Source organism: Ictalurus punctatus, chromosome 27, assembly GCF_001660625.3.
Source record: "Ictalurus punctatus breed USDA103 chromosome 27, Coco_2.0, whole genome shotgun sequence".
Classification (NCBI taxonomy): domain Eukaryota; kingdom Metazoa; phylum Chordata; class Actinopteri; order Siluriformes; family Ictaluridae; genus Ictalurus; species Ictalurus punctatus.
The window spans coordinates 14169151-14195000 of NC_030442.2; the positions used below are offsets into that span (position 1 = coordinate 14169151).

At 39.0% G+C, this 25850-nt stretch overlaps 1 protein-coding gene and 1 long non-coding RNA gene across 3 annotated transcripts in view; one reads left to right on the top strand and one right to left on the bottom strand.

The window, feature by feature from the left end:
- Window positions 1–10192: 10192 nt before the first annotated feature.
- hsd11b2 (hydroxysteroid (11-beta) dehydrogenase 2) overlaps window positions 10193–25850 on the bottom strand; it is a 16375-nt gene continuing 717 nt past the window's right edge. The window contains exons 2-5 of the mRNA XM_017459288.2: window positions 19494–19706; window positions 16344–16529; window positions 13439–13576; window positions 10193–11466 (exon numbers count right to left, since the gene is read on the bottom strand). Of these exons, the coding sequence (XP_017314777.1) occupies window positions 11054–11466; window positions 13439–13576; window positions 16344–16529; window positions 19494–19706 (950 nt within the window). The 3' untranslated portion in view covers window positions 10193–11053. The remainder of the gene's footprint in view (window positions 11467–13438; window positions 13577–16343; window positions 16530–19493; window positions 19707–25850) is intronic.
- On the top strand, window positions 13742–16337 carry LOC124626421 (uncharacterized). 2 transcript variants are annotated; one of them, XR_008393625.1, is made up of 4 exons: window positions 13742–14184; window positions 14283–14464; window positions 14881–14975; window positions 16206–16337. It is a non-coding gene; the product is annotated as an uncharacterized LOC124626421 (long non-coding RNA). The 2 variants fall into 2 exon arrangements; XR_006981236.2 differs by lacking the exon at window positions 16206–16337 and having other exon boundaries at window positions 14881–15115.

Here is a 25850-nt window from a genome sequence, read left to right on the forward strand (position 1 = left end):
GCACCCAGTGCTAAAACATAAGCATTATGATTTATAAAGAAATAAAAATGAACAGTGCTCTTGATTGGAGTTATTTGAGGACAGGCAAAGTGACAACACCAGATTATGTCAACCAGTAACTGATCTGCAGGGACAACAGGACAATCTCAAAGTTCATTCACCTCTAGCACACGTGCACACACACATCTGACATTCCTCGAAAGTATTTCCATCTGTTGCCTCTGCGTCTGACGTTTATGGCGTTTGTGATTTTTGACGATAAACGGAAATTTTTGCCAATGTGTCAGTTCAATTACAGCGCACTCTCTTATCATAGAATAGCATATATAAAAAATATATTTTCTATGTTGGATAGATACGTGTTCATAAAACATATGAGATTACTATTTTATTGCACCAATATGGAAAAACAATATGAATGTAACCTGAGCCATATTGCACTGGATGTTAATTAGAAAATATGTAGGTCAACAAAGAACAGCAGTGAAACCCAATCCTATGAGTGACAAAATCACAACTTCACGGCTTCAAATGTGGCATGTTCTTTTAAAAAAGTGAGCTGTTAAAACAGGAAATAACACCTTGAGTTAGTGCAGGATCAAACACTTATCAAGGACGTCAACAAACCAAAGCCTGTGCCACACAAGGCATTTTCTATAACATTTCATTTTAGGTAGAACAAAATGAAAGTCTTGAATACACAGCCACTGCTAAGCAGTAATGGTCCCATACACTGTTCTCTAATTAGAGCCAGTATTTTTGTGGAGTTCAGTACAAAGGGTTTCCTTTTCTCCTGGATTACAAATCCCTATAATTACTGGTGGTGCCTTTAGTTTTTCTGCTGATTCAGCGAAACATTGTTCCTAACTTGCCATCCGAGGATCCAAATCCTCAGAGCCATATGTAGTACACGAGAGAAACTCTCTAATTAGATGCGTGCGTAAAGTATGGGTGGCGGAGACGCTGGAGATCATTAAAAATCCACTGTTCTAAAGAAGGCAAGTAAGCATGTGCATCATGCTGAATCTGGGTTTAGTTCTGCATCAAGTGAAATTTACACAAACAGCTTTAAGTAAAAAAAAAACAAAAACATCCACAGACAGAATCTATACTTTCTGGTTGATAGACGGAAGGCGTAATCAGTAGCTTATGAAAATGAAAATATCAGGATTGAGCAATGCATTATATAATGAGGTGAGGCAAACGATCGCGCACACAGTCAAAGGCAGCTGCATTCATGATTTTGACTTCTGTTTTAAGTCTGTAATTCTCTGCTGGGTTCATGCTGTGTTTCCTAAGAATAAAAAGACACTAAATGTATAGTTCTGTCATTTGTCCTTTTGTGTAATACTTTGGGCGATGTGTGATTAGTCAGTCTTCTTTTAGTTCTGTAAAGACAGATTGAGGAACTGTAAAGGAACACTTTGTTCCCAATAATTACTGACTATTTCACATGCTCTTCCAAATAACTGCTCATGACATGTGACAGATGTGTCAGCAAAGTTATACTCACCCGCTATGTCATTGATAGGCTGCATTAACCTACAGTCTGGTCTAGAAAGAAATCAGCCCCAGCCTCATTTCTCCATACCGTCCTGTGTGGGTTTTTTTTTATGATCATTGTAGTGGTGTTGGACTTGATTCCACAAAATATTTAAAATAATCTGCCTTAACACATTTGCCAACACTAAATACTCTGATATATATATATATATATATATATATATATATATATATATATATATATATATATATATATATATATATATATGGCAAAAAACAAAATCTATTATATGTATTTGAAATGCAGAGTGGTTTAGCCCTGCTAGCACTTTTACACCAGCTGCCCCTCTTTGCACATCTGTAGGCCTTCTCCATGTTAAATAGCTCTTACAAGATCATAGAGATTTAACTGATATTTACAGAGTGTACTGACGTGCAGTTCACCCTTCACCTCAGTGGAATTTATAGTTTAGCAGATACTAAGTTGTAAAATGGGAACCAATTGGAGACGCCCTAACCTTGTGTAAGAAAAAAATAGAAGCTTATTTGGCAGCCTGACCGCTAATAAATATGTGGCCCATGAAGAAACACTGGCTGTGCTTGGAGCATACTTGCATACTACTATCTATTCTTCATAATAGTATGCCGTGTGCAAGAATTATCATGCAATATACTGTACATTTTGCCTCAGAATTACATTGTACTGCTTTCATTTAGTTAGAAAAAGAATGGTCAAATATGTTATGACATTACATTTAAGGCATTTGGCAGACAGCTTTATACAAAGCAACTTACATTTATCTCATTTATACAGCTGAGTAGTTGAGGGTTAAGGGCCTTACTCAAGGGCCCAACAGTGGCAGCTTGGCAGTGCTGGGATTTGATCTCATGACCTTCTGATCAGAAGTCCTACATATTAATCCCATAGCCACCACTACCACCTTATGGACAATATATTTTTGTTTAAAGCCCAAAGTATTACAGTTAGACCACAGAAAAGGGATTTAAGAATGCCAAGTATGTAATTGAACTTTAATTTAACTTTTTGGGACAGGGATACAATGGAAATATGATAATTGCATAACTTGCTAACTAGCATAAAACCTACTGCATGTATCAAGTACTGGGCCATTACCCTCAGTTAAGAATTAACAAACCATGGAGGAAATCTATTAATATTAAGCCTTTTATTTGTTAATAATTGACAAAGGGACAAACTACAAGACGAACAAGCTGCTTAGCCATTGCTAATAATAATATGCTAATATTGTGAATTAGCATTAGCACAACTATCGGTGTGGATTAATTGGAAAAAAACTGCAAAACCTATCAATTGGAGGAACCCAGAGTCATTGACGTACACGTTAGACTTAATGTATAAAGAAATGCAGTGCCAATCTTTTACAACACTGCCTTATCTGGTGATGTTTTGCCCAATCATAATGTTACCATGATACAATTTCCAGTGTATGTTTTTCATTCAAGAGTATGTCTATACTTGTCTATAGATTATCAAGCCTGAAATCTTGGTTCACCTTATTTCTCCCATTCTTATTTCCAATTGATGAGATTTTAAAAATATCTGGCACCATTACTGATCTAGTTTTCACAATGGCTCCTAGATTTATTCCATTTCATGCCCTATTGACCCTTATATCCTCTTGCCTTATGCTATCTCATAGTTTGACAAATTCTGACATTTGACACTTTCTCTGCCATGTGGTGGACAAGGCTGGCATATGTCTTTTTCCCTGAAAAGACAGCAGCGGTCCAAGGCTGGCACATCCCTACAATAGTCGGGGAGGTAAGGGCCTTTTTGGGCTGTTCAGGCTGAATTATCCTTACCGTTTGTTCTGTATACAGATACCAGTCATCAAGGTTTAGGTGCTGTCCTGTCCCAAGTACAAGACAGACGAGAATATGTGATCGCTTATGCCAGTCGAAGTCTCCATCCTGCAGAGCAAAATGATGCAAATTACACTACCCCTTCCGGCACCTTGGGCATTGACAAGTGGTAAGAGGCACAGCAAGGGGATGAAGAACTTCGGCTAATGATGCAGCTATCGTGAGGTCTGCTAACTTACCAACCGCCCTTGAGAGGAGAACATTGCCTTCGATTGTACAACAGTTGCTTCGCCATGTGTCAAGACTTACAATCATTGATGTTGTACTATATAAAAAGATGATTGATCCTAATACCCATGAGGGTCAATTGCAGATTTTTTGTCCAGCCGTCAACAAGAGGTGTGGAGGCGCTATCATGAAGCATCGGCCCGTGCGGGTGTTGAACGTACTCTGGCCAGAGTAAGGTACCACTTCTATTGGTCCAAGATGGAGGAGGTGGTGCGAGGGTTCCATTCTGGGAGCATTGCCTGCAGCCAACAGAAGGCTAGGGACAGTTTTATAGCGAAATGTTAAAGAGACACGTTTGCGTGGTGAAACGGCTAAGGCCGTGTGAGTGTACAGCTCTCTGTGGATGAATAAAGTTGGACGAGCCAGGTTGTTTGTGGAGCAATGTTGGAGTAGTAGCGTGTGAGACGGGTTGACGACCAGCTGCTGGAATCTACTGCAAGTGCTGTGGAGATCGGAGAGCTCGAGACGTGTTTTTTCTGCGCTTAACAACACTGGACTGGGTAGCAGGATTGCTAGTGGTGCGCCCTGTAATCGTCAGTCAGTCGACATGGTAAAAGAAGAGGACTGTTATATTAAATGAGTGACTCTTAATCAGGTGACTTTTTACCTATGATATACTAGTTTTTACTAATAAATTTGCAAGTTGTGTGGATATTAATTGATGGAACATTAGGCAGTGGATGCTGGCAATTGATTTTTTTTCTCTGCTTTCCAGTATCGCCACTGTTGTGACCTCGGATTCGGATGTCGGTCGCTTTTCAGAGGCTAAGCATAGACTGATTTGAACTTGGACTGTCTTAGTGTCTTACTGCTCCTTTTTCCTTTTTCTTTTGATCAATTTTATTGTAATAGAAGGTTATTTTATCTGAGCTTTGTTGGGTGTTGCTTTTCCACTTTTGCTTGCCCCAATAACGAACCTAATTAGCATTCCCAGGGCCTTATTTTAAACTGTAGTCGGCTGCAAAAGATTTCAAATTTTTTTTAATCTAAATAAGAGTGCCTACTAGTGTTGACACAAGCCCTGCTGATGGCAGTGTAAACAAAGCCGTCTCCACATTCTCTATGTGAACAAAGAATATTGAAGATGTGGTGAAAAGACAAAGAGCACAATAATAAATAATCAGTCTCAACCACGTAGCGTGGGAAACATAACACACATAACATTGGGTTTTCTAAACCAGAGTAACCAGGTTGGTCTGCAGAGGAGCGTGACCAACCGGCAATTTTCCAGAAACTCAATATCTAAATCTAAATGCTCTAAATTGAACTGAATTGTCTGTCTGGTTTTAGACGTAACTTTGTTTAACTGTTTTAAATACACAAAAGATCTGAAACTAGCCCAAAATATTCAACACTGGAAAAGGAAAAGGTCACCGCGGTGCACAGACATTTCTGATATACCGACAAATTCCACTACATAATCCCCATTTCCCTCTCCCAATCTTTTATATACACATTATCTTACAATAGTTAGTTAAAGTTACATTTATATAGCACTTTTCTAGACACTCGAGGCACTTTACATAGTATGGGGGGGAATCTCCTCAACAACCATTAGTGTGTAGCATCCACCTGGATGATGTGACGGCAGCCATAGTGCGCCAGAGCGCCCTCCACACTCCAGCTATTAGTGGAGAGGAGAGAGTGATGTAGCCAATTCAGAGATGGAGATTATTAGGGGGCCATGATAGAGAAGGGCCAATGGGGGAATTTTGGCAGGACACCGGGGTATACCTCTCCTCCACTCTTTACGAGAAGTGTCCTGGGATTTTTAATGACCACAGAGAGTCAAGCCCTCGGTTTAACGTCTCATCCAAAACACGCTGCTGTTTTTACAGTATAGTGTCCCCATCACTACGGTATACTGTGGAATTAGGCCCCACACAGACCACATGGTGAATACCCCCTGTTTGCCTCACTAATACCACATCCAGCAACAAGCTTAGTTTTCATCAGGAGGTCTCCAATCCAGGTACTAGCCATGCTCAACACTGCTTAGCTTCAGTGGGACACCAGGCAAGAACCTGCAGGAAGATATGGCTCTGGCAATCATCTAGAAATTATTCTGTACAACACAGACCCACTATATGCACTTACAATTCTTATACTTAATTCCAGTTATATGCTAAAATAAGATTCTGGAGGGCACAGACAATTTTGGCATAAATGCTGTGACCCTGGCAACCAGGTCATTAGCTGTCATGTTCTCTGCTCTAGTGCTCTTCCACTGAACATGGTTATAGAGCGAATACGAGGCAGCATGATTCCCAAAGGGCCTCTGTTAGCACTAGTTCCCATTTTTTCTATTTATTTAATACTGAGAGATATTTCAAGTCCTCTTTCTGGAACAGACCCCATTTTGTAGGGTTCATTACACATAAAAATGATAATTATCATCTAGTATTCAAAAAGCACTCATTCAAAAAGCTGATTTATTTTTGTCTGCCCTTCTAACTGTTCACAGAACACAGAACTAAAGCTCTCGATTCACAATACACTACTTGACAGTCCTCGGTTTTCCTGGAAAATCGTCCTTTTGTGGTCTTGGATCTATCCCACTAAAGTGAGCATGACGGGTGGTTGAATAATTTTCCATCAGCTTAGCTTCTCAACTTGATTTGAGAAGTCACAAGTTTAGATTACTTGTGATGTAGCAGAAGGCCTTGTTCAGGATTCTCGGCATCTGTTGAGCTGTGACAGTGTGCAGTACTGTTCTGTGTGTAGCCTCAGATAAATGTTCTTGCAAGTGTTTGGCAATGAGACATACTAAACCTGAGCTCAAGGGAAATTTTCATGAAGTTGGATGAGCGGTTGAATTTCGTAACGTTTTACATGAATGAAGTCATAAAAAGGCGTACAAATGCTAACCCTGCTTCTAATCCTAGGCTTATTTCATACAAATTGGGCTGTTATGAATTGTTACTTCATTGTCAGGATAGGCAATACCACTGATTTTCTTTTTGAACCGACACCATGTAATACCAAGACATATCCTGATATGATTATTGAAACTTACCACTGTGAGAATTTGCCAACGTGGATAATAAGAATTCGGAATCAAGTAAATTGATAATGTTCTCATTTATCTCTCAAGGTTCACTATGGTTAAAGAATGGTTATTTGACTTACCAGAGCCTTGCTGTTAGCTCAAACCAGTTTGGCCATTATCCACTGAGCATTATCCACCTCTCTCATTAGCAAGGTGTTTTCACCCGCTCATTGGATGTTTTTTTTTGCTTCTCACACCATTCTGTGTAAAACCTAGAGACTGTTGTGTTTGAAAGTCCTGAGAGATCAGCAGTTTCTGAAATTTCTCAAACCAGTGCATCTGGTGCCATCACTTTGGCCATTCCTTATCTTTTAGTCTTTCCCAGCTTTTACCCACTGAGGTGTGTTACATCACTTATGACGTGAAAAATCATTGCGTACTGTACATATTGTTTAACAGTTTGGAAATCATTTGGTGTAAAGACTTACTTTAAATGATGTGTTGATGCAGAAACAGTCTTCATCGTTTAGCAATGAAAAACATATATTTTGAGTATTTTGGTTAACTTGTTAAATAAGACTATGCTGAGGTAATATATTTGCATTGATCTCTTGTTTAAGCTGGAAGTCGGTGGACCTATATACTGTACAGCAGACCATTCAACCAATCAGAGGTTATGTTATTCAGTTACGACACCAGTCCGAAATCTGGTTCAGGAAATGAAAATTGTGGGTCTGATGACATGATGAAGTAATAAACTTTTAAACGAGGCTTGCAGATGGCCCATTTTCAGCTGTGTGACCCCTGCTTTGAGGTGAAGTTGGAACACACTGCAATGTTTCATTAGTTTATTTCTACAGCAATTATCATGCTTCTGGACATATGTACTTTTACAGTTCTGATGATCTGGAGCAGGTGTATTGGATTAGGCTTGGAGGTGAATCATGTAGAAGGTACATTAACCAGAAACAGGGCAGATGACAACTGGTCAGCATTGTTACATGGTGCAATCTGTTGCCCTTTACACTGTTTTATTTATTTTTTTTACTTTTTTTTTTTTTTTACTTGTCACATCTTTGTTTTGGTTCCTCTTTTGTCTTTTCTTAACCTCTGTGGTTTGGCTAAGATTGAGCAAACATTTACATCCTAGTTCTCACTCCTGCACAGCTGGTCTGATATTACAAATCTTGGACAGACTTCCTGGAAACATTTTGTACTTTCTGAGTGGTTGATTTGGAATCGAGCTAAAGCAACGTGTCCTCTATTGTCCTTCAGGTCATGCTAGCTGTAATTGGGTTATGCTAGCAATGTTGTTCCAGATTATCTTGCATAATGCTATACTAGAAAGAATTTGACAGATTTTTGGCTCACAAGGGAGGCAAATCATGATTGATGTTTGAACTTGAACGTGATTGAAGTTTGTGAATGCGTAAAAGCTTTGCTTGTACATCATCATATCCCAATGTTTACAGTAGGTGCCCTAGTTTGCGAGCATGTGTGACAGTCATATGCTTCTAAACTCCTCTTGTATACTCAGTTCTGCTGCTGTTGATTGGAGGGATACTGGTGTGGGATTGATCAAAGAAACAGGCTTCACAAGGATGCATGGATTCAGAAAGACTGGGCAAAGAAATGTGGTCTGTGTTCAGATCAGTCATGCTTAGAGAAGTTAAATGAAAGATGAAATATAACAGAGGAGAAAAAAAAATATATCTTTGATCCTGAAACATCGAATTATACCAAGAAGTATGTCACTTGGACTAAATATTTGTTAAAGAACAGAGTTAAATTCAAATCTGTAACTGATTCTTGAGATAAAGGCCATGCCTGAAACCCCATGCCTGTTCCCCACTTATTAATCCAGCTCAGATTATCCTCTTTATCAGTTTTATGTCCACTTTCTAAAGACATAAAATTGACCATGTGTGTCTTCACTTGCAAATGGCAAACGGGACTGGATGGACATTGGCCTGCAATTTACTTTGTGAAGGCCAAAGCATATGTTTTTCCATTCATCGTGATTTTTTCAAGTTTGAAAAAGTCCTATCAGTACTTTCAGGTAGCACAGAAACTCTAGAGAAACTAGCACTCTTATCTCTGAAGTTCTTAAGAACAAAATGTATTGCCTAGTAAAAATGATTTAACTGATCACCGCTTTCCAGGCGTCTGTCCATTTATAAATTTAAGGTCTGCTTTTTCCTGGAGATTCAGACCTGACGATCAACAGTACAACTGTTTATGTTACATGAGCACTGTTCAGCCGTTCACTGTTTACATGTTGGCACTGTTTCTGAGCAAAGTGCTCATCGAATACGTGCCCCAATTCTTCAAGTGATGTGCAGCTTCTCCTTCCTTTTGTGAACAACACAGTGTCTGCTTTTAAAGAAACTCAACACTGTCCAAAACCAATGTGCAATTAATGAGGCAAACATGCATGACAGCAGCTAAATACTTGGCACTGTAACCCCACTCCAGTGGCCAAAGTTCCCATTTGAGAGGGGAAATCGTAGTCCTCTTGTTCCCTCGTGGTTCTGTTCTCATCCCCGATTCCAGGTAATTTAAGGTCATTTCCAAGAATCATGGACACTGCGTCTACTCCTGCCAAGCACAGGAATGGAACAGGATGCTATTTCCTGAGTGGACAAGGAAATATATCTAAATCTGTCCACTTTTTCTCAGTTGCTGACCATTCAATAATTAGATTCCAAAATGAGAAAATTGACATGTAAAATAAACCTTACACACAACAATTCAACTTAAACCAGCTGAAGAAACGATTTACTTTTTCTCCAAATCCGTATTTCTCAAAGTGGGGTACCCCTGGGGTCCCTCAAGCATAGATGAGGGGTCAGTGAAAAAATATATATTGTTGCAGGAAATTAAATCCACAATTATCAAAGTTATATTTCTTTTTGAGTTCTTATAGTTAGTCTTTTACAGGTCACTTCAATTGAATGGGCTTAATCCAAACCTCAGTAACTCAAAAACATTTAAGCCTGCCAATAATGGCAATTTAGGGTTAATGTGTTCTGTTGTTGGAAAGTTCAGAGGGGGGAAAAAAGCTCGAGGGCTCTAATAAATAGCCAGAATATTACTGTATTCATTTGGCCAATGAGCCTAATATGCTGAGGGGGTCTGGGGAATTTATTTTAGCGTTAATGGGGTCCCTGGTCCAAAAGCTTGTTCTTATACCATTAACCTCTTCCAGGAAGTAAAGATTTGGCTGTGGATTGGTCTATGATGTGTGTGGGACTGTGTCACACCATCCCATCACTGATCATTTTCCTCTAATATACATACAATGTACAATGGATATAAAAAGTCTACACTCCCCTGTTAAAATGTTAAAAAAAAAAAAAAAAAGGAAAAAGATTGACACTAAAGTAAACAATGTCAGATCTTTTCCCACCTTCAGTGTGAAATTGCAAAGTATACAAATAAAGTGAAAAACAATCAGAAACTTTTTTTTTAGTTTATTTTTTTTTAGGGAAATTTTTTTTGTTAATACAAGTTAATAAAAGTTACTGCTCATCTGTTTCACAAGGAAAGCATGACACTGCAAATGGATTTCTTTAAAAAGTCAAATTTAATATGATCTAAGAATGAACAAGCGGACAATTTCTTTCTTTCTTTTAATCGTTCTGTATAAAAATTCACAGTTTAAGTGATTCATAGAGAAACAGAAATAAATATTTTGATTTGTAGTAATAATGGTGACATGGAAAAATATCAAACCAAACAAACGGAAATAAAACTGGATGTAAATAGGTGGGTCTGCTTGATCTGCTTAACAAAAATGTCATTATTTACAGGAGATTGGAACACTGTGACTCTGGATGGACATTATATTGCTTGTATCTGGCTAAGTAAGCTGTAAGTGAAGTTTCAGCATACCCCAAACAGTAGATGAAGTAGATAAATGAATCTGATGAACTGGAACTAGAACCATGAATGAATTTTGCACTCAGTAGCAGCAATGGTGTACTCTTTATGCACCTGAGGTTAAGAGTGTAGTGATGAACACTGTTGCTTCAATGCCATCTAAAGGATATTTTGTAAGCAAAATAAAGTCTATTATCTGTGGAGTAACCAAGGCAAGTACAGAAAATCGGAACGTGTATAAAACTGTACACATCTAGTGTTATCACATAGTGAAATTTAATATTACCAAAGAATTTTGGAGGGAATGGATCAGCTGATATTATGGGGAAACCAAATATTAATTTCTATTAAAATAGTTTTTAATAGTTACTCGTTAAGCAAACCCATTCAACAATCCCTTCAAAATGACAAGAGAAAAATGCAAAATGCTTTATACATTATATAAAGCAGCACAAAAACAAATACACATATTGGCATTGGGTCACTATGACTTGATTACATCAGTGGTCCTCTAGCATCTTTTATATACATGGCACTACAACAGATTTACTCCATCCTGGTGATGTTATTGTTGTTGCTGATGATGTCATTGTTGTTGTCCTTGATGAGGTTCAGCTCATTCTGTTTCCTGAGTGCACGTGGTACCACCTTCTTCTTCATAAAGAGTTTTTGCAGAAACTTGTCACTGAGGCCCCGGGGGAAGTAGCTGCAGATGAAGTACATGAGGCCGACGCCAGGCCCGGCATAGTAGCGTACCTGAGGCTGTGGCGAGAGAAGTACCTTCACGATGGTGTTAACGACAGGGCTCAGGTCCTCGTTGGCTGATTTGGCAAAATTCTGGAAGAGGTCCTTGGTCTCCATGATGTAGTCTTCGCCATACTCTTCTAAAAGGCTTGGCGACAAGTTCTGAAGAAGGTGCTGATACTGTTTCTCCCAGTACTCGGTGTTACTGCTCTGTCCTAGGAACAATAAAAGGGATGCACTTTTACAAGTGGCAGCGTCTTATTCCAGGTAAGAGCTGAAATCTTAACTCTATCCAAGATGTAAAATATCCATAGTTTTTCAGTAGCACATTTAACAGTCGTTTATAGCAATAATATATCTACCCACGCTTTTGTTCCAGTAAACCAGAACATCTTCTGACGTACTAGGTCATGCAAAAAAAAAAAAGGATTGGCTTCCATGATTAATGCCTATTCCAGAATAATGGGAAGAAGCTTGACTGAGAGATTAGAGATGAATGAATTGAGAGGAATGTAAACATGGCTCTGGGTACACTTTATCCTGCTGTTTATCTAGTAAAATCCTTTAACTGCTTTTGGCTGTGCAGCCTGTTAAATTAACAAGTGAACAAAGAATTTGAGCTAGAGATGGTTTCATTTAAAAGAGCTGAAACGGGGGTTTGTTTTAAGATGTTACACAAGCTATTAGTCCACCCAGAAGTTTTCAAGGGTCTTGAAAATAACACAAAGCTCCATTACATTCAGAAATCTATTGATTTTTGTATAACTTCAGCACTTTATGTCATGAAATAAGATCGTCTGTGAGTATTGACCCTTAGAGGCTAAGCCTTTTTCATTTCCCCCACTGCTAAGCTTCTAAATTTGTAGCTCCAAAAGGTAGCTATACAAACCAAGTTTTTTCCCCCTGTGCATGCTAAACTACTTAGATACATTATCATGTTATGTAATAGTAATCATTAGCATTATGCTTATAATAGCGTAGTAGATTCTACATTACTTTAATGTAACTAAAACAAAACAAAAAAAAAAACCCTCACTCATGGTCCTTTAATTCATGATCCTAGCTTTACGATGTAAGATGGAATATTTTTTCCTAAGAGCACATGTTCTGGTGATTATTCTACAGGTTTTCAAACACAGCATGTGATTCCCTACTGACAGCCATGATCAATACATTCTTAGAAATTGCATTAATTGTATTTTAAGGATGCCTTTATGTGATCTTCAGTGGCAGTAGCGCCCCACCATGTACGTACATCAGCCATTCAACAAGTTTTAATCTTCATAAGGTCTGATTTCACAATTACATACATTTTAAATTCTTTTGAAATACTAATTAGCCGTTCATCAAATATTTAAAAAATGTTTGTCAGATATGAGCTGACGTCCCAATGATTTGCTCTTCTGTCTGGAATTTTGACCTAGTGGTCAAAAATGGGAACTGCAATAAGCACTAATAGAGGCCCATTGGGCAGGACTAGTGTTACCCCTTGCTTGCTTTATACGCATATTCACTGGAGGAGGTTCTCACTTTTTACCCCAAATAATGCTCCAGTGGCCACCAAGGAAATCAGAATTAAATCTAATTTATTTACTCAAAAAAGGCAAAGTGTAAGTGTGGACGGTAGTGTCTATGATATACAGAACCATCTCTATTGTAAGATATATATTGCAAAGATTGGGTAAAAGAAAGAGGCATTATGAAATGGATAATGTCTGTACATCAGAAATGCATGTGCACCACATGCGTGTGATACTTATTTCCCCACGCAAATGCTGGAAAAGAATTTTCCAATGGACAAATATTTTGGGCTAGTTTCAAGTCTTTTGTGTGGTTTTTGAGTTGTAGAGCTGGAAATTTTGCTGAAACCTGGCAACCCTGGTTAACGATATTAGCCAGGTGACAGAAACCACACCTGTTTGCTGTATCAAACACTGCTGAACAAAGGACCATTTAAAACCACTTAAAATAATCTGCTTGACTGTGCTTGACTGGATGACTTTATGTTGTGAGATCTCAACTGGTCATTACAGGTTAGTCTAAATACTCACTAGCTAGTAGCCAGTAGCATAAATCAATTGTGATAGTCTCTTAACGTAATATTGTTTGAGGCCATCCACATTAATGTAGAGGACCCACTTCACAAAAATATTCCGAGCTCATGAACAAATGTGAATATTTTCTCACCTGTTTTAAAAGAAGAAGGTAATATCGTGGACACTTTTACCCCCCATGGCTCCAACTCGTGACGGAGCGTGTCAATGAAGAGGTTTAGTGCTGCCTTTGAGGCCCCATAGGATGCCAGACATGGGAAGGGCTGTTCACCTGTGCATACACACACACACACATACGCAGAGTGAGTAAATGTACCCCAAGGAGTCAACTTGATTTATGTTTTTGGCCATTAAATCAATTATTAAAGTCATTTGCTTATTTTCCCCTTATTAGTACCACATGCACAAGATTTCATAAAACACACAATAAAACCACTTCAGTCCTTTGATTTACTGTCCAGCTTTTTATGGTGTACTTTTATTAGTGAACTGTTTTGCTGGTAAATGCGGATAAGCTGCAAAAAAAAAATGTACGAGGTGTACGTATAGAACAGATTAGCTTTCTCTCCAGGCTTAGTAGATGGAGTGCCTGTTTCAAATACACCATGACAGCTGCTGATCCAGACAGCAAGAACGAATCAAAAAGACGGCACTGCGCCAGGACTGAACTATTCACAAGTGCAGGATGAGTATAGCTTGCTGGGGGTTAATTGCACATTGCGCTGCTTTATATATAAACATGTGGTTTTGCCTCTGGTGATGTGAAGTTTGTGTTTTAAACAGTGCCAGCTTAACCGTTCACAGGATCTGCAGAACCTTTGAAAACACAGCCCACCTGTGAGAAGGCTTACTGGAACATGGCAGGGAGACATTCACATGGTAGCGTCTGGTGTTCTTAAGTGCCAAAAAAAAAACGCCCCTACTCTGCCCCCACTGCCTAGTGATATACCTCTGATGGAGACATCTTTGTTTAACAGGGCTGGATGCCAGTTCTTCAGCCAGGACTCAGATGGCAGCATACCAGGCCGTAGCTGGAATTGGCATGATGGCGGTAAACAAGGTGCGATAAAAATCACTAGTGTGGAAGGAAGGAAAGCAACGCCACGACGCTCGTGTTATCGGGTTCATCGGAGAGCGAGACAGGAGTTGTTCTGAGGAGGTAATCACTGAGCCCTCATCAGTCAGACACATCAGGGAGATAACAATCTGGGATTGAATGTCAACATCTAGATCTATTTTTACTAGTTTTATGTTTAGACATTTTTGGACATTTAGAACTCCAGGTCTTTAAATGGGATAAGATAAAATCTTACACGAATTTATGAAGTGTGTGTGTGTGTGTGTGTGTGTGTGTGTGTGTGTGTGTGTGTGTGTCCAATACAGATTTATCTAGCCTCCTTGTGGTTTTGTAATGGTTGGTAATGAGATTTAAAATTTCTATTTTATTTGTAAATGGTCTTTAAAGATTTAACAGGTGAACACTGACTCATTCCAGATGCACCTGATGATCTTCTAATAGGATTTAAATGTGTGTGTGTGTGTGTGTGGCATTTGCCTATCCTCCCCGTACTTCAGGGGTTTCCTCTGGATACTCTGGTTTCCTCGCCCAGGCCAAAGACATGCGTTGCAGCCTGATTGGTGTTTCCAAATTGTCCACAGTGTGTGAACAGGTATGTGAACGTGTGTGTGAGTGTGCCCTGTAATGGGCTGGGTGTTCCCTGCCTTATGTCCCGAGCTCCCTGAGATAGGCTCCAGACTCCCCGGCAACCCTGTGTAGGATAAGTGGTATGGATAATGGATGGATGGATGGATGGACCTAATGAAGCTGTGATATTCACATGTATACACACCTGCATTTCAGGCTTTCTGGAGGAAAACAAGAAATCACTGGGTTATTTAGCTAGAACTATATGGAGTCCATTCTGTGCCAAAATTCTTAAATATTTTGATAGTGGAGGCTTACATTTTGTTTAAGTATTCAGTTATATGAGAATTAAATCAAACCTAATTTGAAATCCTCACTTCATTTTAGCTATAATTGGACTAACATAGCTAAACCCCGCCCCCTCTTTCAAGAAGCAATTACAATGCTTAAAAATGAGGCTCAGTTTTTGCTATCCACATTGTCTTATTTGCTGTTAACAAAAGTCTTGCACAACCAAGAACAATAGCACCACCAGTGGTCAAGTAAACATACACAGAATGGTATGAAGTGAGGCTGGGGCTGATTTCTTTCTAGCCCAGACTGCAGTATCATTGTATCAGTGACAGTGGTGTCAGTATACATGGCATGATTCTGAACACTTGACTCACAAAATGGCATAATTTCCTCTCTTTTAATGAGCATGTTCATGTGTTTGTGCATGATAAGACCAGATGCTACAAGGCTAAATCGTAATGGTCTCATAATAGTAATTGGAGTTACTCATAGGTCATAGAATGTTTTCAGCCCTCCTGTTGAATATCATGGCCAGCCTTTACAACTTTATCTCTCTTTTTTTGGCATTTCATTTGTGAATTTTTGCACTTACATACATATTTTTTTTTCCTTCTTTATAAGATAAAGTGAAAATACAACCAGAAGCTATTGTGTAATAGAAATATATCTTGTTAAAGCATGCATTTCATGTCCAGACTGGGAGTTCAGCTTGGTTTTAGTTCTTGGTTTGTTTTAAACCAAACATTATGGCATGTAATAAAGTGCACATGTGGCTATGAGGATGTTTTTCTTCAGAAACACACAGTAAGATGCATATTTCTTCTTCTACAACTGCTACACCCCTGCTCATGTCACCACAATAGAAAAGAAAAAGCATCCTAAAGGGATGGAGTGTTATTCAGTTATGTTTTAGATATGACCATTTTTAGATGAATAATTAAGGAATTCATGTTGCTTGCAGGTTTTGTGAACTCCATAAAACTGGTCAGATTGAATATTTCCTAGATCGGTAAGCACTTTAAAGACCATAAAAACTTCTATGAGGAAGTGAAATCAGATTTATGTGTGTGAATTGATGTGTGTATGAGAATATATGTACCTGATGGACTGGAGATGGTCACTAGTCGGCCTTTGTTTTGTCTCAGTAGAGGGAGGAAGGTCTTGGTGACGTAGACGGTTCCGAAGAAATTCACCTCCATGCAGCCTCTGTAGTTTGACATGAGCGAGAGCTCGGCGTCTCCAAAGTTCACACACATTCCTGCATTGTTCACCAGCGCCCACAGGCCTACAAGATAACCGATGACACCAAACTACATTTCAAAACCTGTGACTGTGACATGACTAAAAGTGTATTGGTGCAACTTGTGGCTTAGTAATAAGTTATTGTTATAAGAACAGTATGCATGTTCATGATAAGTGTAAGGGAGTGTATGAAGAGGTCAAAGGAGATGTGCTGATGTGCTGTTCTCTTCTACTTCTGTGAATTGCACTATGTTGAATATGTAGAGAATGAAATGAACGAGTGCCAGAAATTACACTTTGTCTTTGATTTTTGATTTTTTTTTCATTCGTTTGCAGAACGTATTCAGCTGTGAAAGCCCAGCTGTTTTGTTTATAGGCTTGGCCTCGGGTCACCTTCTCCCCCACACACACACATACACACACATACACTATCTCCTTGCACTAATTCTTCCTGCATGTCTGCTTTGACCGCAATGTTTACAGACATCTGGATTGGTGAAGACTCACATTCAAGCAATGGACAAAACAGAGAAATAAACACTGTATTATCTGTAGTTAATTAGCACTGGCGCAAATAAAGGACATGCCTAAATGTATTTGATGGCTTGTGTCTCTGGAAGGGGGTAAGCACATCACTGTGGAGCTCTGTATCGGTGATTTGTAGTGAACACTGGGAGTCTTAGTAATCACCCCAGAGCAGAGTTTTATGATGATATGTTTATCCAGAGCAGTAACACATTTATAGACCTTCTGAGAAAGCATAATAAAAAAAGAATTGGCAAAAAAAAAAAAAGAGTTGGATTGAATATGTGTGGCATGCTGTTATAGAAAGATAGCACATAACTGAATGAATAAAAAAAAAGCAGTTTTATTCCTTTTATTACACAGCGTTAGCAGTTTATTAGTGAACGTTAAGTTTTTCGACCATATATCATTTTTATGTTGTGGAACATGGACGGCGAATAAGCTTCACCAGCCACTGTCTTTCTCTGTTTTGTACAGAGTAATGATCCAGAGAACCTGGAAATCACACAGCCACCAGTTTTTCCTTCAATTGCTCACCTATTTATATCAACAGCCACTTATTAGGGATGTGCAGTGCATAAAATCAAGGTCACTAGCTTCAGTTAATATCCATGATGGGAAAAAATGTGATCTTAGTTACTTTGACCATGGCATGGTTGTTGGTGCCGGATGGGCTGGGTTAAGGATTTCAGAAAGTGCTGATCTCCTGGAATTTTCATAAACTATGTCTCTAGAGTTTACACAGAATGGTGTGAAAAACAACAACAAGCACAACAAAAAAATTGTGAGTGGCAGTTCTGCAGGTAGAAACACCTAACTGATAAGACAGTTCAGAGACTTATTCGAGCTGACAGGAAGGCTGAAGTTACTCAGTCACTCTTTATAACCACGGTGAGCAGAAAAGCATCTCGAAATGCACAATATTTCGAAATTGTTAAGATATATTATAATAGATTGGAAAAAGTCTAAGAGATGTTTTTCTTATCTTTAGCTGTCTATTTTATATAACTGCTTTATCCTGGTCCGGGTTGTGGTGAAACTGGAGCTTATCCTAGGAGCAAGGAGGGAGAATTCAACTCGGATGGGACGCAAGGCATCATGCACACACACACACACACACACACACACACACACACACACACACACACACACACACACACACATTCTACCGACCTGCATGTTTTCGGACTAGCATAAGAAAATTCCCCAGAAAAGCACCCGCATCATTCTTACTCAATTTACTCAACACTCAGACTGGAAAGTGCTTTAAGGACAAATATTGTTCAAAGGACATGCACCCTCTTGTAGCAAAAAAAAAAAAAAAAGAAGTGTTATGGGAGATGAACAAACCTCTCATACACTATATATACATTGTGTAAGAGTGTGGATTCCGCTCCAAGATCACAAGAGGGCACATGTCCTTCGTCATAATATGATATGGTTCCTTGTTTTCTCTTATAACGGATACGACACGTTTCTGCTGAATTCTCCGTGTACATCTATCATTTACAAATGACATGCGGTCTGAAATAGGGGAAAGTAGTACATGTAGGCTGTTGGACTCTTATGCTGGAAATATGAAACCTCTTTTCCGTATGTTTGGCCTGTTAGGCAGCTTGCACTTCGCTTGAGTTTGAAAATAAAGTGTGCGGTTGATACGCTGCCAAGTCATACATATGGCTCAGCAAGAAGGATATGCATTATTGAGCGTCAATGACTGACTTTTTCCAAACTCGACGATTACCAAGATGTAAATGCACCCACACTCTGTTTTACCTCAAACGACTCCTGAAATGTAAACAATAGTAGAGGAAGTCATCCAAAGCGAGTAAATTTGTACTTGCCTTAAAAAGGTCATTGCTACTCTACGGTGTGTGTTCAAAGTTTTATTTATAACTCGCTGTTCCTGCCAAGAAATGAGAGGGAACGGAGAGAAAAAGAAACCAAGAGGATGACATTTCTGCAAGAAGGTGTTAAAGGGAACGTCCACCCGGAAACATATTGAAATATTTCGGATGTGTTTAGTGGTTCTGGTGCTAATTTGTTGTGCGATTTGTTGCTGTATTTCGGTTTATTCCTGTGAGAAATGAGCACTAGAGAAATTGCCGATAGAGCAAGAGCTCCTTTACGCGCTCACCAATGTTAATCCCCATATTAATCGGAAAGTAGAAGCAGAAGTAGCGTGAACTTTGGAACAAACATTAAACTCAACGTTTCAGAATGCAATCCAAGCTATATGATGCAATAGCTAGTTCGTAGATTGACGAGATGGCGAGTGTGATGATGTTGGTGGTGGTACCAGCATGAAAGTTGTGAGAAGGTAAGATAGCTGGACAAAATAAAGACTAAAAGACTCAAGTGCTGCTGCATTGCTGCATCTTTAGGTAGAACAGGCACCAGTACCAACAAATGGAATTATGGGTAATACATAGTGCATGTGCATAGGTACTGTATCAAGTGTTGCACTTGTATGAACTCTCACCTTTCATGCCCAGCTTGTCCTTGGTGTTGAGCAGAGCCTGTTGAACCTGCTGTGGCTGAGTGATGTCCACCTGAAGCAAGGTCAAGCGAGGAGAACAGCTACTCTTCAGACGCTTCGCCCCATCACCGTCTGCGTCCAATACCGTTGCAAACACCTGAAACCCCATAGCATCAAGACGCCTTGCTGTAGCATGCCCAAACCCTGTGTCACACCCTTCAGATGGAGAAAGAGAAAGTGTTAGGCTCAGCTGAATGAGCACGAGTTAGGCTAATCAACCTCACCAGTACACCAGTGCACAATACTATATAATATGGAAACTGTCAATACTCAATATAACACCAACCAACTTCTCCTTCCTATTCCTACTACTACTACTACTACTACTACTACTACTACTACTATTATTATTATTATTATTATTATTACTTATAACAAGTAGCTGATTGGGTGTTAAAGGTTTTACTCTACTTTCTTTAAATGTGACATTTACTTTCACTCGATGATGTTGCTATTAGCTTGGGAGGTACAAGGAGAAGATGGCAAAACATGGCTAATAACATCTTTTCTTTTTTGTGATGGCATCATGCAAAGCCTTCACACGACATCCCTGTGATCATCAAGTCAAGCTCGTGAATAATCTTTTGAAAGTCATGCCCGCCCACACACACACACACACACACACACACACTCATAGTGTGTGACACCGGTCACACGCTTACAATAAGTATATTATAACACATTGATGACAATCCAACACCTCATTGCTATAAGCGGATAAATGTGTAAACCCCGCTGGACTTTTAACCTCATCGGACAGATTAGAGCGGAAGATAGACAAACAAACAAGGAAGAAAATTCCCACCTGGTCTGACCTCTGATCTTTTCTCTGTTTGCTCTATGAACACCGCTTTATAAATACAATATATCGATTTTTATCATAAGTTCTCTGCATGAGATTACGGAATATGCAATAAAAAGGTTGTAAGCTAGTGCTGTGTTCATCCATAAATTTGGATTTTACAACACGTTACACCAGGCCATCACCTTTCCTCTGGAGTTGCAGTGTATGTGTTCGTGTGTAAAAGTGCTAAATACTATACACACACACTGCAGCTGTTATCATAAGATCACACACATGATTTCAGACACACGTTCATCTCGAAGGTTTTCTGAGGACACGGTTCAATCTGGCAGCTCTTTCACTCGAGCATTCCAGTCCCTACCGTATCGAGTAAATCTACACACCATTTCTTTAGATGTGTTCCAAGGCTGTGTGTGTGTGTGTTTATACTGGAAGTAGAATAGGTATGCCACAAAGATTAACCACCTCAATGTTGCTACTGTTCCACATCTAGCGTTCAGTGTTGGATTAATGAGTAATGACAATTGATTTATTTCTTGAAACTAAGGAGAGAAAAAAAAAAAGTCGGATGTTTCTGGTTGATCCTTTGTTCTCTTTGTTGCATATATATACGCTGAACTGCAACCTTTTCCACTAGCCATGGATTCTGGCAATTTGTAATAACTTAAGTTTAATAAGTAAACAATGAAACACTTGAGGGGTGTGCTTATCGGAAAATAATCGACGACTGGGTGGAGTTACTGTCACCACCCTGAAGTGAACTATTTTCCAAAACCGTCACGTCACATCACGTTACATTGTTTGATTCCCATAATACGACAGCAATATGCCTGTTTTGGATGGACTTTTATAATTATTTAAACGAATGACGATGTTAAGTTTATAGTTAACGATGTTAAGTTTATAGTTAAAACGTAATGTTGTGGAACGTCCCCTGTCTTAAAGACTTTATTGAGGTGGAATATTGTGCTGTTATAAAGCGCTGACACTGGAGACTCCTTCCATAAATGTCATCCATAATGTTAATGTCATATTTCTTTGTTGAACTAAACAAATATGTTCTGTTTATTTAGGTTTCAGTTAAGCCCCTGTGTCAGTTATTACTATAGAAATGATAACAGTAGTAGCTCAGGTTTTGCACAAATGTTACTAAAAATTGGTAATCCATTTTGCAGTGAGAAGTATGGAAGCCTGTTTCAGTGACAGAGAAAAACCTAAACAAATAATAATAAAAAAGGGTAATTGCAACTTTATATCTCGCAGTTCTGACTTTATTTCTTCTTGTGAGATTTAAACTCACAATCGCAGGAAATAAAGGCAGAATTGCGTGATATAAAGTCAAAATTGTGAGAAATAAAGTCGCAATTCGGAGATATAAAGTTCCAATTACCGTAATTCTTTATTTATTTTTTTGCTCTGTGGTGGAAATGGGCTTCCCTAGAGAAGAAAGCTCAAATGTATCCGACAAGGCTTAAAAATCTTCCTGCGATTGCTATGAAAAATGTAAAAACAAACAAAACAAAACAAAACAAAAAACTAATTTGAATGAATAGGCCAGATAGCTAGATAACATTCATTCATTCATTCATTCATTCATTCATTCATTCATTCATTCATTCATTCCTGCTTCATCCTGGTCAGGGTGATGGTGGATGTGGAGCTTATTCCAAATCATTCTGGTGGTTTGGATTTCAATCAAAAATGTACATGTTCATCCCCCTACGTCCAATACTGACAGCATTTTGCTTTAAGCGTTCTGTTAAAGCTATAATCAATCAGTCATTTTTATTTCCAAACTAATGGGTTTATTCGCCCCTCCTCTCAGTATTTTCTCCAAAACCTTGCTGCCAAAACACACACACACACACACACACACACACACACACACACATTACCAGGATAAAATGCCCAAACACTACTGCAGGATGGGGAAATTTCAGATGTGTCAGGCAACATGACGGCCAAAAAATTTTATCCTATGAGAAAATATTTTAGATTTGACCGAAAAGTGTCCAGACATAAAATCACTTATGGCTCCTTTAAGGTTGATGAATAAATGAATGCTACGTATTTGTGAATCATCTCATCTCATCTCACATCATTTTTGCTTGATCGGTCTTTATATCTGTCTACTTTGTTGTGTAGGTGACTGCAGTATTGTGGTGACCTACAGCCACGGGCGTGTCTGGGGCAGTGGTGGCTCAGAGGTTAAAGTTCTGGGCTACTGACCCCAAGCTGGTAAAGTTCAAATCCAAATACCAATCTAATACTGTAGATCCCTTAACACTGCGATCAAATGTAAGTCACTTTGGATAAACAGGTCAGCCAAATTGTATAACGTGTAGAAAGATGGATGATGTGAAAGCGGTATTTATATTTCAGGAAAACGGTTCAGTGTATCGCTGGACTTGGACATGAACTGCGTTCTGGAGCTTGTCCAGGGACATTGAGTAAAGGAAAGGCATGCCAAAACTCTGAAGGAGTAGCAGCTATGCACATACACACACACACACAGACACGCGCTCACACTCACAAACATCTCATCTCATCGTTTTCACACTCACGCTCTCTCTCCTCTCAGTTGATATGTATTTGTTGCAAATTGTTCATTTGCTACCATGTTATTCTCAGTGTACACTGAAACACTATCAGAGCAGCACAAGCTCCAACAAGAGGATTGGCACTGAACAGCTCGCACTTATGCAACAGATTTATAGTAGTCCAATTAGTCATAGTGTTGAGGGTTCCAGTACACCTACACCAATAAAAAGAAAAAAAAAAAAGAAATGCTGCACTGAATTTATTTAATTAAATAAAGTACCATGGGCGTAGCTAAAGAGTGCCCAAAGCGTCAGGTGTGCTCTACCCATGTAAGAGATTATTATTATAATAATTATTATTATTACTACTACTATGACAACTACCAGTGTCATATCATGCAGAACTGAACTACTTTGTCAATTTTCTTACAATAGGCTAGTTCGAATACCAACAGAACACCCACTACAAATTAGAACAGAACGTCACGTTAAATATGTCAACGATATTCATTTTTTTGGAGGCGCAAGACTGGATTTCTTCAGTTTGTTATTAGCTACTCTTAGCTAATGCTATTACGATTGTAACGCTAGGATACTTCGTAAGATGTGCAGCGTCTTCTTAAGATGTTATGTTAGCTATGACGACGACAAACAAATGTTGCTTCAGCAAAAAGGGAGGTCGGATGCTTAAAATATGATAAAAGGTAAGAACAGCAAGAGAAAGAGAGATATGAAGGTCATGGCGAATTCATGTCCCTAGATGGCGTTGGCTGAATGCGCGGGTAATTCGACGCGCACTCGATTCAACCAGCTGTGGTACTTCGTCTTTGTGGAATGTTAGTTCTATTCAATAAGAGGTCTACCTTTAATTAATCAACAAATTTATTTATTTATTTAAAATTTCCAGAAGTGGTGGGTGTCGAAGTCAGGAGGCCACACATGTTGTGTGGATAAACCCTTCCGCAGTGAAGGGTTTATATACAAGTGCATTGAATCTACTGTCTTCATTTGTGTCCATGCTAAAATTAAATGATTACATTGTAGGTGTCAAATCAGCAGTGGGGATTTTGCTGGGAATGACTCCGTCCAGCGCAGCAGTTTGTGTGCCAAGTATTGGCAGCTTGCTTGCTTGCTTGTTTGTGTGCGCGTGTGTGTGTGTGTGTGTGTGTGTGTGCTAAGAAATGTGCAACATGTATATGCAATGAGTAGGTGCACTGCACATGTAAGCATATTTGGCTTAGAATCCAGGAACAAAGTATACCTTCCTACACTGAAAATCAAGCAGAAACGGAGAAAAAGAAGAAAAAAAGCTGTATAAAAAGCAGGGATTTGGTTTTGTTGCCATGCCAGTAGACAGCCTTTTGGGGATTTAAGGAACCCAAATGAGATCCCGATCCTAAACCAGGGCTATAATCTCCTTTAAATGATCTCAGTCTCAAACAGTTTTATTAGATTAACAAAATGATGGAAAAGCTATCAAACAAGAACAGGGATAATATTTGTTTTGGTTATATACGCTTGATACAGTTGTTTTGGCTCCACAATGTAGGTCACAACTTGTTCTCCATCACTGTGTGACGCCCTGCCTTCTCATAGTGTAGCCTGATTTACCTACAGAGGAAAAGTAGAAGCAAAGTTCAAAGCTTCATTCAGCGTGTATGTGTGACTCAGGAAGCAAGGAGGAGATAAGCAGCAGAATGAGGCTGGAAAAACAAACACATTTCTATGCTGGCACAGACAGAGTAACCTACATTTTCCTAGTGCATCAAGTGCAAAATTGAGCATTTGTTTCTCGGGGTGTAACAGCAGACCTGGGCTGTATACCAGGGGACTGCGAGTGCCAGGTGGCACTAACTTGTATTCTTGATGGTGGTCTACGTGTCACCTCAAAGCAGAACTTACAAATAAAAGCATTAATTTTCTGGAACTTTGATTCGGTCTATACAAGGTGATGGTTCAGAACAGTTAATAATAGTTGTGTAAAAAAAAAAAAAAGTTTTGCTCAGTTCTCATGGGACTTTATGGTGTATTTAGTTTACTTAGGTAACCTTATCGTTATGTTAGACAAAGAGCTGAATTGAACCTGCCAACCCCCCGCCCCACACACACACACACACACACTCCAATGCCAAATTAGTCATGAGCTTTCTGAAGCTTAGTGTTTGAACGAAATATGCAGAGAAACGTTCTGGATTCTGTGAACCGAAGGATTTCCCAAACATCCCCAAGTGTAATTACACAACCTGAGAAACCTGATATGTGTTATAATAATCTCTTCCAGCAGCCAACTCCAACCAACTGAGTCATATGGACTTTGCAAAGATACTGACAGTGCTGACGTTATGATATAATTCAGTGAGACAAGGACATGCTTACAAATATTAATGGAGAAGAAAAACACACCTGCGGTGTGCAAACCTGAGTTTCCGTTTGCACACACTGTGTTAAGGACAACATTAGGCTGACCGTCACCGTGTGCACAGCAAATTCCTTTTTCATATGAGCTTAAATGAACTCTGAACAATTGGGGTGGGATGGGTGTGTGTGTGTGTGTGTGTGGGGGGGGGGGGGGGGGGGGGGTACTCTTTGTCCATACTGACTTGTGTTCAATCACACTGATCATTTGTCTTCACTGAAGCACACAGTGGGTGTTTGATGAGCACTTTTAAAAGTATTTTTTGGGCCATATATAATCTAATCTAATCTGATCTAATCAAATGTGATCTAATCTGAGCCCTTTGTATGTTAATGGAACATTGTAACTCGGTTTCGGATTATTTATAGAGAATTCATTCATTAGATATTTGAGATATACCACTTTCATTGTGCTTTTTTTTTTTTTTTTTTTTTACAAAAAAAACAACAAAAAAACAAAAACAAAAACCCTGGAGTTTCATGCATGAAAATGGTTTGGCATCAGATTTGTGAGAAGGATGTTTAAAATAGATAGAGATT